The sequence below is a fragment of the Pseudochaenichthys georgianus genome, chromosome 13 (genome assembly GCF_902827115.2).
Source record: "Pseudochaenichthys georgianus chromosome 13, fPseGeo1.2, whole genome shotgun sequence".
Lineage (NCBI taxonomy): Eukaryota > Metazoa > Chordata > Actinopteri > Perciformes > Channichthyidae > Pseudochaenichthys > Pseudochaenichthys georgianus.
This window is the reverse complement of record NC_047515.1, coordinates 24,801,938-24,816,803: the sequence shown is the minus strand read 5'-3', so window position 1 is coordinate 24,816,803 and position 14,866 is coordinate 24,801,938. Positions and strand designations below refer to the sequence as shown.

Below are 14,866 nucleotides of genomic sequence, written 5' to 3'. Positions count from 1 at the left end.
ACGATTTTAAAAGCAATGTATTTCTACTGCCTGCAGCACGTCTTTTTCTCCGGTCGGGTCGTGGAAGACCGGAAGCTGTGTGGTTCATAAAAACATGTTCTTACTCAATATCAAGCCACAATTATTGCTTTTATTTTAAATCGTATAATTTCGGACTTCTGTTGCCGTCTGTGAGGAAAATAAATGGGGCTCAGAGCCTCAGGATACTGAAATCTGTATTTTTAAATATTTTTTCCTTCTAATTTGTTATTCTTTTCAAAATAACACACTGTTATTTACTCACCAATAACACACAATTATCCTTGCTTTTATTTATTGGTTTAATTCCATAATCTCGGCTTTTTTGGTGTCCGTCAGGAACTGAATTTCAAAATAAAAATAACCGGAAACAGACGTAGGCCTATAAGGGACATTTCGAGCATCATTGCGATTGTCAACATTTCTGAGTTTAGGATGGCCGAAGACACTACACTACCCATAATCCCCAGCTATCGTTTAGGACTACAGTTCCCGTAAGGTTACGCAGAGCGTCAAACAGCTGTGTGAAATGGAACGAAACCACGCCAGTCTATCCAAAACTGGAATCGAACACCCCCCCAGAACTACACATGCTGGCTATTGTGTTTCGCAAAATGTTCTATGGGACGTCTCTACTGAACGTTTTCGTTTTTCCCACAATTAGAAGTTGCCAGTATTAAACACATTGGTGTTATCAAATGTAAAACATATAATTAATAAATGGGTGAAAATCGCTTGTGTCCATAATGCGCAGCATTAATATATACCCACATGACAGCTCATTGTTACTTTGTAATTCTACTCCACTACAATTCAGAGGTTAACCTGGTATTTTTACTCCACTGCACTTATTTGAGTTACTTTGCAGATTCTGATTAATTATGTGAAATATAAACAACCCTTAAATCAGACTTTAGTTACACCTGAGTAAAATTCAGGTAAGGTGATTGTCAAGTGCCAACAATCAGGAGAGATATTTGATAGTTGGTGCTTGAGAAGACTAAACATGTATCTGCAATTGACATGAATGGAAACAAGTAATAAAGTATATTCATTACTCGTTATTCTCTACTAATAGTTAATTAAAGACTGTATATTATGGCTATTTTGCACATCCCTTTCAAGATTTTCAAAGGTTTATTGACATATCATACACAACTACGGTGTAGTTATGCAATGAATGAAAAACTTGGGTCACAGCCGGTTCCTCAACAGTGCATTACAAGACATCTATCAATATGTGTGTACCTCCACCATTAAACTGTCATATTCTGCACATTTCTTATTCTATCTACATACATATGTATAATATCAGTTCAAATAAGTGCTTCAACATGGTTAACATTGCAGGAAAGCAATATATTAGACATGAAGTACTTTGTTTGTTTGTACCTTAATCTGTTATTTAATGTTTAAATAAAGGTTAATTCGTTTTTCTGTTTTGCACCTCCTCCTATTAATATCTTTGTACATCCTGCACTAAACTGTTTTATTGTAAAGATCACTTATAGTATCTTCTTGGTTTTTTATATTCTATATTTCTATATTTATACTTTCCCCCTATGAAAGTATGTACTCTTAATATTTTTTTAATCAAATATAACATAAAAACAATAATTCAATAACATGCTTTAACCACTAGGAGGTGTACACAAGATACACACAGCCATAATAACTTTGTATTATTAGTGTGTATGTACAACACCTGAAGATGTATAGTTTCATGCATGCTTTCACATAATTTTACAGCATATTGCTATACGATTTCAGACTCAGTATTTACATTCTTACATTCAAAGAAAATCAGTAATATCTTTAAAAACTACAGTCCTTTTATATCAGCTGTGCACCGTTATGGTGTAAATATAACCTATCTGTGAATTAGATCAAATGTAAAAGTCAGCCGAATTAGTGTTGATACTGCAAGGAGACGTATTGTGTGAAGAGAAATTGAAGATGTTTTTTAATTGTTGATATATTTATGATCCACGTCAAGTATTCAGTTTCGGCGGCATTTCTTCCAGTTTTTCCAAAGGTCTTCTCATCAGGGCTCTCTAAATAAAGAACTACGGCAGATCTGTAATATGTAATGCAGCCGAACCGTGTATTACAATGCCGTTATGTGATGACTTTCAAAGAGAAAAGCAAGAGCACTCGGAATTAAGTATTATTTTATTCTTTTAAAATGTTTTCCGGATTTCATATAATATAAACACCAAATCCCAGCATGCATTGCGGATAACACATCCAATCAGCGAGCTTAAAACCATAGCTGAGGATCTTGGGTAATCGCTCGAAATGCCCACGTCTGTTTCCGGTTATATTTATTTTGAAATTCAGTTCCTGACGGACGCCAAAAAAGCCCGAGATTATGGAATTAAACCAATAAATAAAAGCAAGGATAATTGTGTGTTATTGGTGAGTAAATAACAGTGTGTTATTTTGAAAAGAATAACAAATTAGAAGGAAAAACCAATTTAAAAAATACAGATTTCAGTATCCTGAGGCTCTGAGCCCCATTTATTTTCCTCACAGACGGCAACAAAAGTCCGAAATTATACGATTTAAAATAAAAGCAATAACTGTGGCTTGATATTGAGTAAGAACATGTTTTTATGAACCACACAGCTTCCGGTCTTCCACGACCCGACCGGAGAAAAAGACGTGCTGCAGCCTGCAGGCACGAAACACATTACCAGTAGAAATACATTGCTTTTAAAATCGTGCTGTGCAACACGAAAAAAAAAGGGGCAAATCGTGTTGGTGAACACGAATCAATAGATTAAAAATCGTGTTGGTGAACACGAAATGCCGTGAGGCTGGGTTGCCCCTGAACATGGGTCGACTGTCATGCCTGCCTTCAAGCAGTAGTGCTTATAAACACACTTTATAAAGTCAGGCAACACTAACCAGGCTTCGTGTGATTCTGTTTATTTGTACCTTACTTTGACCATCCGTTCACTGTTATCGATCATTGTGGAGAGAGGCAGACGTGTTGTTTTGTATTATTGCAGCTATCGGATGCAAGTAGTCCGTTTAGCTTCGGTTGCTATGCTAACATCACCCGTTTTATACCAGAGAAACTTTCATAACAGCGTTGTGATGCCAAACAGCGTCAATTCAGACTGACACACATTCACTTAGGCTAAGGGGAACTGGGGATATGCATCAGCTGCTTGTGTGAGTCGGACAGTGAATACTTTAGAGCGGCCGCTGCAGTGTGAGCTAACCGGGAGCTAACGGGGGAATAAACTCCCGTGGAAGAGCAGCACTGCAGCGGTCGGTAAATGCTGCAGAAACACATTAATAAACAATGAACCACGGCACTCTGGAGCAAAGTATAAGGTTGGAGAAGTCGTTATTCAATTTATTCTGGCTTCGTGTGATTAAAAGCAACACGATCATCGACCCGACGCAGTTCCCCATTGTTGTTGCTGTTGTTGTTGTGAGCGCCGTAATGGCTGTCGTTGGGGAGCAAATCAGCGATGTAAATGGTGACGTCATGACGCAGCAGGGGCAGCTCTGGGGCGCCAGTGGGCGGTGTGAACAGAGCGGGAGCTGAAAAGGGAAACCGGAGCTGAATCAGAAAAGCTCCCGCTCGGAGCTAGAAAGGGAAAAGCGCTGGTGTGAAAGCCGCATAAGAGGAGGTGAGATAAGGCCGTTGACAATCTTGTAGAAAAGGCAAGCATTTGCATGTTTAATGAGGTTTTCCCACCCAGCTTAGCAAGTTGTATTTTTTGAGTATTGGGCAGTGATGCGAAAAAAACGACCAGGCATGTGACCTGGGGGGTATACTGCGAAGCAGGATTTTCGCTTAGCCGGCTAAATTCAGGGAAAACTCCGGCTTGCTGGTCATCCGAAGCTGGTTCTCTTTTTAGCAGGCTAGATCTCCATGGTAATATATGCTAAGCAGCTAACCTGGTCGGGACCAGGTTAGGTTGCAGGCTAAGAGCTCAACTCAGTGAAAGCACCGCCTGCTGACCAATCAGAGCTCAGTGTGCGGAGTTTAAAGCGATCAAGTCATATTACAGGAGAAAGGAATTACAGAAAAACTGCCGTTGCAGGAAAGACGGCCGGCAAAAATCACCGACTGTGTGAACGTGAACATTAATAGAATATCACCTCCATCTTCAGAGCAATCTGACTATTATAACATTAGCGTTAAGAAAGCTTACTTAAATATCTGCCACAACATAAGTAACCGGATCAGAGTAACATTAAGTACAGTCCGCGGCACATCACTTCATAATGTATCATATATCTCCTTATCTGAGTCAGCTGAGCCGTATCTGGCCGTGCAACACTCACAGTGTCACATACTGTATGCAGAAGTATTATTTTAAGCAACACATAAGTTGACGAAACACTCGAGACAAATGTAATTGAAGTCAGATCGTGTTTTACACGGGGCAGTGATATCATAAACCTGTTAATGTACGCATTCAAACACTTTTTCTTTTTCCAGCTGTATTCACCTTGCAGGTGCAGCTATGTGGCTTTTATCCTGGATAAAGTGTTTAAGTCATGGATGTTTAAAGTTTAACTTCTTCATTTTTGACTAGTATTAAAGTTCACTTTTCATTCAGGAAGTATGACGCTGCGCTGTCAGTGCGCTTCTCCATGTTTGTGATTGGTCGAATGCTCCAAATACCACCCCTTTCATGTGAACGCGCACCTAACTAGATAGGACACGGCTGGCTTGAGCGATCCACTTGATAACCAGCGTCGTAGTACAGTTTAGCGAGAGCGCGTATGTTTTGGATTCAAACATATCCAGGTTAGGTTGAACCAGGTTCGTAGCATAGGCCCCAGGTAGTTAAACAGTAGGTTTAGAGTGTGTGTACATCAGAGATGCCTCAATTGACATGTAATCTCTGGTGAACCTAAAATTCGACCCTATTACATATTTTTTTAACCTGAGCCTTGAAATTGAGTGTTGAATCAATCATGACTCCAAGGTACTTGTATGTTGCCTCTCCCCTGATACAAAAACATCTGGCGCAACACAAGAGGACTTTGTTTTGGTGAAGAAGATGCATACTGTTTTACAAATATTTAGTTGCAAACAGCATTGTTACAACCAAGTTGTTACATGAACCATGGTGTTTGTCAGTTCATTAGCCACTTGTGTCATATTGCTTCCATGTACATATATTACAGTGTCATCTGCATACATTTGGATGTTTGTGTCAGGACATACAGATGGTAAATCATTTATATAGAGCGAAAATAGTAATGGTCCCAGGATTGAAGCTTGTGTCAATCAGATGTATTTGTCTTATTAATATTTTATAATAATAATTATAATATAATAATAATAATATTACTCTCTGCATGGTCGTACTCACAGCCATAGTCAAGAGATGAACTCCCCTGTTTTTGATTTCGCTTCTTTCTCGGTCTCTGAAGTCTTACACGGTTTGCACTCAATTGATCCTAAAAAGTCTGCCCGGGCCTGACGGCCTCGACCCTTTCTTTTTAAAAATGTCAGCTCAGATTATAGCACAACCAGTTATTGATCTTTGTAATCTCTCCCTGTCCACTCACACACTGCCAGCTGTGTGGAAGGAAGCTCTTGTATCGCCCCTCTTAAAAGCTGGTGATCCCACTGAGTTGAATAACTATCGTCCTACTGTATCTCAAATCTTTCTGTGTTATCAAAGATTCTTGATTCCCTAGTTTCTACTCAGCTAAAACTTTTTTTTAAATTCACACAACCTCCTTAACCCTATGCAATCCGACACTATTGTATACTCATGTGCTCCTTCTCTGGATATGGCCGTTTCTAATTTAAAATCAGATTTGATCACGCTGCAGCATGCACTTCTTGATTCAAAACTGCTATTGAACAGTAAGAAAACCAAAGCAATGCTTTCATGCTCCCAAGTCAGCGTCCTCTAGCCTCTCCATGGACACCCTTGATGTAATAATGTGTAACGTAGCTCCGTTGAGTTTGTCGATACATACAAATATCTGGGCTTTTGGTTGGACAGAAATCTAAACTTTAAACACCACATTGAAGTTCTAATTAAGAAATTGAAATTCACTCTTGGCTTCCTTTACAGACTTAAATGTTGTTTTTCAATTTCTTCCCGTAAATGGTTGGTCTCTGGCTTATTCCTGTCCCAGCTTGACTACAGTGATACAATTTATAGATTTGCCTGTCCCACTGTTTTGGCCAAACTTGACCCACTCTACCATGCTGCACTGCGATATATATCAAATGCACCCTATAGGACTCATCATTGCAAACTGTATAGCCTAATTGGATGGTCCTTACTTAGTATGCGTAGGATGCAGCATTGTTTTTTTATTAATGTATAAATCCATTTTAGGTAAGCTTCCACTGTATACTGTATATGGGCCAGATTTGCTCCAGTTTGTGATTCTTACAACCTCAGATCCAGTGCCTGGATACGGTTCCAGGTAAACGTCTTTTTGATTACTTAGTTATGTTCTCTGTATTTTAAATGTCTGTGTTATGTGTAATAATGTGTAACGTAGCTGCCTTCTTGGCCAGGTCTGCATTGTAAATGAGATTTTATCTCAATGCTTTTTATCTGGTTAAATAAAAGTTAAATAAAAAAAGTGATACGAGTGCACAGAATATTATCCCTGAACCCTTTGTATGTGGCCACTTTTCATAGAATCTGCTATATTCACCTACTCTAAATGCAAAAGTTAAATGTATTTAGTCAACACAACAAAAGTACATAAGAGGATTTGTATATGGATGTTTTCACACTTAACATAATATACTAGGCCCGACTAAGCGCAAGTTTAAAACTATTGGTCCATCACGTCTCTTTGACTTTTATTTATAAGGGTTGCAGATGCTTGGTTTTCCCACAAAAGGACACTATTACATATGCTGCCACGAAAGAGGCTGTCATATCTTCAGCCAAGACAGCCAAATCGTTGTCATCCATAAATATGCTGTTGAAACTGGTACCAACGGATACACACTGTGGAAATTGATGTGAGATATTGTACCGAAGAAGGGTGTTACATTTAAAATGGCAGAAAGTCTTGTTGCAATTTCCAGATATTAAAAGAGGTCCCTTTGAGTTTCTCTGGTAATTATCAATAGTAGCAGTTAAGTGAATACTGTTGAAACAATACCTGTGTTTGTGTTTTATAGTGATTTCTCTGTTTTATCCTTTCATAAATGTGAGGACTAAAATGGTGATAGACAAAGGGCTGTTAAGAGTAAACTGGGTTTTATTGCCATGTGGGGGAGGTGAAGGTATGCAGGACAGGGTGCTAGGTGGGGGAATAGTATATGCTGCTTAAGATCTCAAGCATTTTCATGTTTCAGGGAAGTCTACATATCTTGAATAGTATATGTGTGGGTTTATACATTCCTGTGTGTTAATAGTTGAAGGAACAAAAAGTACATTTTTCCTCTACCATATAGAGAGGTTTTTTATAGATTCCTGAAACAATGTTCCCTTTTTCTTAAAAGTAGATTCGCGCAATAGTCTTTTTCTTTGACTGTTTACCTGTTTATCAAAAGAGTGTTTTAAGCTATTTGTGAAGAAGGAAGATGCAGAATTAATGGTGATTTCTGTTTTGAGTGTAAAGATTATCCCTGAGAATGTTTTTCTGGGTTAAACCATCGATAGGCTTTGCAAATTGGGAGGGACATTTCCCCTGATTTTAATGAGGTGCATCCTGCAGGCCTTCCCAACACCTGTGGCTTTCATAGCTGCCATGCGCTGATTCCCTGTGAGATAGCGTTTTGGTATCTCCCAAATGAAATGCCACCCCTTCTTAGTATTAGGGAAATGTGTATCTTGTTGTTGGGTCTCTCTCCATGCGCTGACAAGACGAAAGGATGTCCGCAGCGCGTGAATAAGGGCGGGAGTACTCCACACGTTGCTTATATGATTCTTTGAATTGTATAGTAATGTATTATATTCAGTGTTGTGCTAGTTACTGAAAACCAGTAACTAGTTACCATTACTAGTTACTTCATTTCAAAAGTAACTCAGTTACTTTACTGATTACTTACACCAAAAAGTAATGCGTTACTGTGAAAAGTAACTTTTTAGTTACTTAAAAAACGGCTCCCATTATATTAATGCCCTTATAGCCTTCATTTCAGTACTGTTATTGCATTGGAGAATAATACAATCTGTTGATCAACTTGACATGCATTATATGCAATCTGGATAGCATCGATATTAGCTGGCTTTACATTTTTGTATATTCTTTCTCCAGGTAGTTTCATATGCCGTGTGCCGCCCGGACATGCTATCATGCTAACTAGCTCTCTGAAAGCGGGTGACTCCACTGTAGCAATAGCCTGCATGTGTTCTACAACATACCGTGCAATGGCTTTATGGACTTTTCCCTGGCTAGCAGTCCCTTGGCTAAAATCCAGCCGCTGTTGCTTAGGTGCAGGTGGAGGTGGAGTGGCGTCGGCTGAGTCTCTGTGGTCTTAGCTACTAGCTTCGTCCCAGCATGTTGTTTTTGCACATGTTTTAACAGATTTGAATGACTGGTTTGGGCAGTAGATAGGCTCTTTGACCCGCCAGGACACAACTTACATTTAACTAAAACGTTATTTTCTTTGTGCTCGACAAAAGTGAAATAGTGAGAATATCTCCAGGTGGAGAAACTAGACTTGAGCTCCGCCGCCATGATAGTCTTGTTAGTAAACAACACAAACACGCCCACAGCCCGTCTCCGCATGTGACACAGGAAGTATTTAAGTACATTTACTCAAGTACTGTACTTAAGTACAGTTCTCATCTCTGTTCACCTGGCTGTTGACTATATAAAAAAACTAACGCAGTAACGGAGTAACGCACCATGTAGTAACGGTAACTGAGTTACTGAATTTAAAAAGTAATGCGTTAGAGTACTAGTTACTGCCAAAATTAACGGCGTTACAGTAACGCGTTACTTTGTAACGCGTTAGTCCCAACACTGATTATATTATATCGTATTGCATTATTACTTTGTTTAATTAAAACGGATTATTGTTTAACTGGTATCCTGGTGTCTTCTAATTCCCTCCCTGTTATGATTTCAAGCAGGACTCGTCAAAACAACACGCGGTGAGGAGTTGGGTTGTAAGAACCCCCATCCCCCAACAACACTAATACATGGCCTGCCCATTGAAAATTCAATATGCCTTTGGTTAAAATATACTGCTCTGTAAATATAAAGGCTGTGTTTGTATGTGTGGAGTGTAGGCGTCATGTCAATACCTATCCTAAGCAAGGAAGCGGAGGGATGAGAAGTATTTTTCTGAGCAAAGACACAGTTCAAGTTAAATCTAAGTTCAAGGGCTGACATTTTGGTTTAAAACTTCAACGTTTGGCGCTGTTCACATCTATACTATCCTGATCAAATCCTATCAGGTGCACTAGGGTCTCAATGAGCATGTTTTAAATCTGAGGATTGTGCTGCCATCTGCTGTTGAAGTTTTATCAGCACAAGTGGGAAAGATGATAATTTTGTCAGGCCTACATCTATCTTGACTTACAGTATAGCCTTCAGTTGATTTTAGATCTTAATTTAGAGTAAAAAAAGAAAGAAACAGCTCTTACTTTACTTCTTGTTCTTAGTTACAGACCACTTCACTTTACACAAACAAATCTTGCTTAAAGTGTATTAATCTAATCTAGCATATTTGGGATCTCTAAAGTTTGATTCATTAGCAGGTTGTACTTCCATAAATGATTTTTAATTAAATGTTCCACTAATTTAAACAATATTTGTGTGTTTAGGTAATTCTGCTACCACTAACAGTGCATACATCTAAAGCTAGAAGAGATATTTTTTAGGCTGTTATTGGGATCTAGTTCACAAAGGTTTTAGTTTGGTATAGTGTGTGAGCGTTAGCATCATCTGGTTTAATTGAAGGACATCCATGAAGCAGAGGAGCCAGGTGTAATTAATCAACCAATTACTGGCTGACTCACATAAAACCAGTAGTCTGTGGTTCAGTGTGTAGCTCTGGTCTCAACTTGAAGGAAGTGCAGAATACTGGTGAGTGTTTATTTATGTTTGATTTTGTTCTGCAGCAAGAGTTTTGAGTATCATTTGTTATGTTGTGCTTTATAAAATGGTGATGGCTCTAATGTTTAAATGTTCCAAGAGGTCCCTATGAAAGCCATTTAGCCTTATGACTCAACAATTCTGTAGGCCTTATTTTTAGACGGCAGCTCTTTGTTAGGGATCTCTAGTTGAAGGGGGATATGTGTACTTTTCTCTCAACTCCAGATTAAAGATGTCTGGTCGTGGAAAGAAAGCTGTGTCCAAACCAAAATCCGTGTCCCGGTCTTCCAGAGCAGGGCTCACTTTCCCAGTGGGCCGCATCCACAGGCTGCTGAAGAAAGGCCAATATGCCAAGCGAATCGGCAATGGTTCAGCAGTGTACCTCGCAGCAGTCATGGAGTATCTCTGTGCTGAAATCCTGGAGTTGGCAGGAAACGCTTGCCGTGACAACCAGAAGCATCGCATTTCTCCACGACACATCTTGTTGGCAGTGAAAAACGACGAAGAGCTCAACACACTGCTGGCAGGAGTCATAATCTCAGAGGGTGGTGTCCTCCCAAACATCCATGCAATCCTTGTCCCCAAGAAGAAGACCAAGTTGCCCAGGGACGATAGTCCAGCTAAAGATGTTCAGTCGCAAGAGTTTTAATAATATACATGTTTTGCTAATTTTATAATAAAGTGTTGTGTTTTTTAAACTGATGCTTGCCTTATTTGACACTTACATAGCAGATAAGCACATTTGGTTGAATGCTAAGAAAAGTGCTCAATGTCTTTCTTCCTAGCTAAGGAAACTGCATGCGCGTTGAGGAATCCCAAGTTGCACTGATTATTTGTAGGATAAACTCTGCCAACAGTAACCCTAGGACCCTACCCTAAATATGTGCAGGTTGTGATTTTTATTTTGGAATAAAGATGCAATTCTGTCTGCAGATATATGTTGCTGTCCAACTAGCCACATGCTATTGAGAAACAAGTGACATTGCTGCAGTTTACTATGAGGCACCGCTCATGATTTACATTTCTGATCAGAAACAACTGAACAAAAGGTTGACCTGGCAGTTAAATGTGGATACATCTCAAAACTTAAGAGTTTTTCATGTGAAGTTATTGACTTCAACAGTCTAAATACGCATGCTATTCCAAAAGTATTCATTTCAACCTGACTTGTTTTGGCTGATTTATGTAATCAGACCTTAAACCTTACTTGGGAGGATTTTATACAGTTTTATTTTTGTGGAATATGTCCAATAATATGATCAGGGCAATGATGCATTTCAGATGGCAAGTATAATGATAGAAATTAAGCATCACCCATAAAATGGCTCCACTGTCCTTAGTCTTTTTGTAAAAGTTTAAATTAAGTAAATGTTGCAATACTTAAGTTTTAAAATAGAATTACCACCTTCAACCTGTTAAGCCCCGAGTCCCCGCCTCCGGGGGACTAAAAACAACAGTATTCACAAAACTGTCTCAGGGCTTCTTAACATTTCACAACCTATTACTGTGTCATATCCACTTAACTGGAAGAAACTCAGCTACCTGACTATATGAACCATTTTTACCTAAACAAAACAAAATTCTAACGCCGAGCGTCTGAATTAGCACTAAGCGAAAGAGTGCTAACGCACTTAGCACATAACTCACGGTAGAAATATGTTATACTTCATCGGATCTGCACAAACTAGATATAACATGAAAGCTGAGATTCCACGGATTCCAATGGTATACGTATCCTTACTGTACGACCAAAACTGAGCAAAGACACAGTTCAAGTTGAGTCTTAGTTCAAGGGCTGACATTTTGGTTTAAAACTTCAACGTTTGGAGCTGTTCACATCTTTACTGTTAAAATCCTATCAGGTGCACTTGGGTCTCAATCAGGCCCGGACTGGCCATCGGGAAGACCGGGAGGTTTCCCGATGGCCTGGCCTGTTAAGTGGCCTGCTGGCCTGGCGATTTTCCTTTTTTTTAATGTATTGTGAACGCAACGCTGCGCAAATGTGGGTCTGCCTCACACAGGGTGCTGTCTGTCCACACATGATGTGGCCTGCCGACAGGGCTGTCCCTCCCTACAGGCTGATCACACAGACTGCGTGGGGCCTCACCTCGCGGAGGGAGCCGCAATTACGGCGCACCTATGCGCTTATGCGGCGCATAGTGTGGCGCGGCACGGTTGCGAGGCTCAAACTGTTTGGTCACCATTTATGTAAACCCATATTTCCATTTGAGGGGGGAGTGATTAGTAAAATATGCATGAATAAAAAGAAAGAAGGTAAGATACACTTGTAAAACTTGTTGAGAGCTAAAACTAGTCTTTGCTGCTGCCTCAAAGAAGAGCAGGGGGGAGAGGAGGGAGACAGGGGAGGCTGATTCAGGAGCACAGACACACTCACAACTATAAATGAACCAAAAATAAATAAATAAATAAATAACTTTCAGTGTTTTTCATATGTTATTGATTATGGCCATGATTTTATGATTATTGAAATGTATACAGTTCTGTTTCATATAGGTGTTCCAGGTGTAGTCTCTTTATTTTCCCCTCAAAAGGTTGATGCATTAAACTCCAACATTTTAAAATAAATATTACCGGGGGGCATGCCCCCAGACCCCGCTAGAGGATTTGAGGTCCACCCCCACTTAAAATATGTTCACATGGATAGGTTCCCAAATACATTTGCACAGTTTTTTAAATAGTAACCCCTGTCCATATGTTTATTATTGGGTAGATTTAAACTATAGGGCTATCACTATGGGCAGCTACGCTGTAAATATTTACAAATAAATCCAGCAGAATGGCACAAAAAAAACTGGTAGTGGCCTGGCTGGGTGTATAATTCCCGGCCTGACTTATTGTCCCAGTCCGGCCCTGGTCTCAATGAGCATGTTTTAAATCTGAGGATTGTGCTGCCATCTGCTGTTGAAGTTTTATCAGCACAAGTGGGAAAGACGATAATTGTGTCAGGTCTACATCCATATTGACTTATAGCCTTCAGTTGATTTTAGATCTTAATTTAGAGTAAAAAAAGAAAGAAACAGCTCTTACTTTACTTCTTGTTCTTAGTTACAGACCACTACACTGTACACAAGCAAATCTTGCTTAAATTGTACCAATCTAATCTAGCACATTTGGGATCTCTAAAGTTTGATTCATTAGCAGGTTGTACTTCCATAAATGATTTTAATTAAATGTTCCACTTATTTAAACAATATTTGTGTGTTTAGGTAATTATGCTACTACTAACAGTGCATACATCTAAAGCTAGAAGGGATATTTTTTAGGCTGTTATTGGGATCTAGTTCACAAAGGTTTTAGTTTGGTATTTGACCTCTCCATAGCTGAATACGTTGATGTGCAGAAAGCACAACTGACTCCTTTGATTAAAAAACAAAAGTCCTTGCAGTGTTACTTAGTGTGTGATCATTAGCATTGTCTGGTTTAATTGAAGGACATCCATGAAGCAGAGGAGCCAGGTGTAATTAATCAACCAATTACTGGCTGACTCACATAAAACCAGTAGTCTGTGGTTCAGTGTGTAGCTCTGGTCTCAACTTGAAGGAAGTGCAGAATACTAGTGAGTGTTCGTTTATGTTTGATTTTGTTCTGCAGCAAGAGTTTTGAGTATCATTTGTTATGTTGTGCTTTATAAAATGGTGATGGCTCTAATGTTTAAACGTTCCAAGAGGTCCCTATGAAAGCCATTTAGCCTTATGACTCAACAATTCTGTAGGCCTTAATTTTAGACAGCAGCTCTTTGTTAGAGATCTCTAGTTGAAGGGGGATATGTTTACTTTTCTCTCAACTCCAGATTAAAGATGTCTGGCCGTGGAAAGAAAGCCGTGTCCAAACCAAAATCCGTGTCCCGGTCTTCCAGAGCAGGGCTCGCTTTCCCAGTGGGCCGCATCCACAGGCTGCTGAAGAAAGGCCAATATGCCAAGCGAATCGGCAATGGTTCAGCAGTGTACCTCGCAGCAGTCATGGAGTATCTCTGTGCTGAAATCCTGGAGTTGGCAGGAAACGCTTGCCGTGACAACCAGAAGCATCGCATTTCTCCACGACACATCTTGTTGGCAGTGAAAAATGACGAAGAGCTCAACACACTGCTGGCAGGAGTCATAATCTCAGAGGGTGGTGTCCTCCCAAACATCCATGCAATCCTTGTCCCCAAGAAGAAGACCAAGGCGCCCAGGGACGAGAGTCCAGCTAAAGATGTTCAGTCGCAAGAGTTTTAATAATATACATGTTTTGCTAATTTTATAATAAAGTGTTGTGTTTTTTAAACTGATGCTTGCCTTATTTGACACTTGCATAGCAGATAAGCACATTTGGTTGAATGCTAAGAAAAGTGCTCAATGTCTTTCTTCCTAGCTAAGGAAACTGCATGCGCTTTGAGGAATCCCAAGTTGCACTGATTATTTGTAGGATAAACTCTGCCAACAGTAACCCTAGGACCCTACCCTAAATATGTGCAGGTTGTGATTTTTACTTTGGAATAAAGATGCAATTCTGTCTGCAGATATATGTTGCTGTCCAACTAGCCACATGCTATTGAGAAACAAGTGACATTGCTGCAGTTTACTATGAGGCACCGCTCATGATTTACATTTCTGATCAGCAACAACTGAACAAAAGGTTGACCTGGCAGTTAAATGTGGATACATCTCAAAACTTAAGAGTTTTTCATGTGAAGTTATTGACTTCAACAGTCTAAATACGCATGCTATTCCAAAAGTATTCATTTCAACCTGACTTGTTTTGGCTGCTTTATGTAATCAGACCTTAAACCTTACTTGGGAGGATTTTATACAGTTTTATTTTTGTGGAATATGTCCAA

At 39.5% G+C, this 14,866-nt stretch overlaps 2 protein-coding genes across 2 annotated transcripts; both read left to right on the top strand.

Annotated features, from left to right (window-relative positions):
* The first annotated feature begins 9,969 nt into the window (after window positions 1-9,969).
* LOC117457578 (late histone H2A.2.2-like) lies at window positions 9,970-10,727 on the top strand. The gene is made up of 2 exons (XM_034097730.1): window positions 9,970-10,020; window positions 10,255-10,727. Exon 2 carries the CDS (start codon window positions 10,262-10,264, stop codon window positions 10,676-10,678), a length of 417 nt encoding a protein of 138 aa, XP_033953621.1. The 5' UTR covers window positions 9,970-10,020; window positions 10,255-10,261; the 3' UTR covers window positions 10,679-10,727.
* Window positions 10,728-13,526: 2,799 nt separating this feature from the next.
* Window positions 13,527-14,313, top strand: LOC117457579 (late histone H2A.2.2-like). Its single transcript, XM_034097732.1, has 2 exons — window positions 13,527-13,606; window positions 13,841-14,313. The coding sequence occupies exon 2, from the start codon at window positions 13,848-13,850 to the stop codon at window positions 14,262-14,264; it is 417 nt and encodes a 138-aa protein (XP_033953623.1). The 5' UTR covers window positions 13,527-13,606; window positions 13,841-13,847; the 3' UTR covers window positions 14,265-14,313.
* The last annotated feature ends 553 nt before the right edge of the window (window positions 14,314-14,866 follow it).

Bases quoted from the DNA above. Each gene is read 5' to 3' on its own strand.
- LOC117457578 (XM_034097730.1), top strand. From the start codon at position 10,262: ATGTCTGGTCGTGGAAAGAAAGCTGTGTCCAAACCAAAATCCGTGTCC.
- LOC117457579 (XM_034097732.1), top strand. From the start codon at position 13,848: ATGTCTGGCCGTGGAAAGAAAGCCGTGTCCAAACCAAAATCCGTGTCC.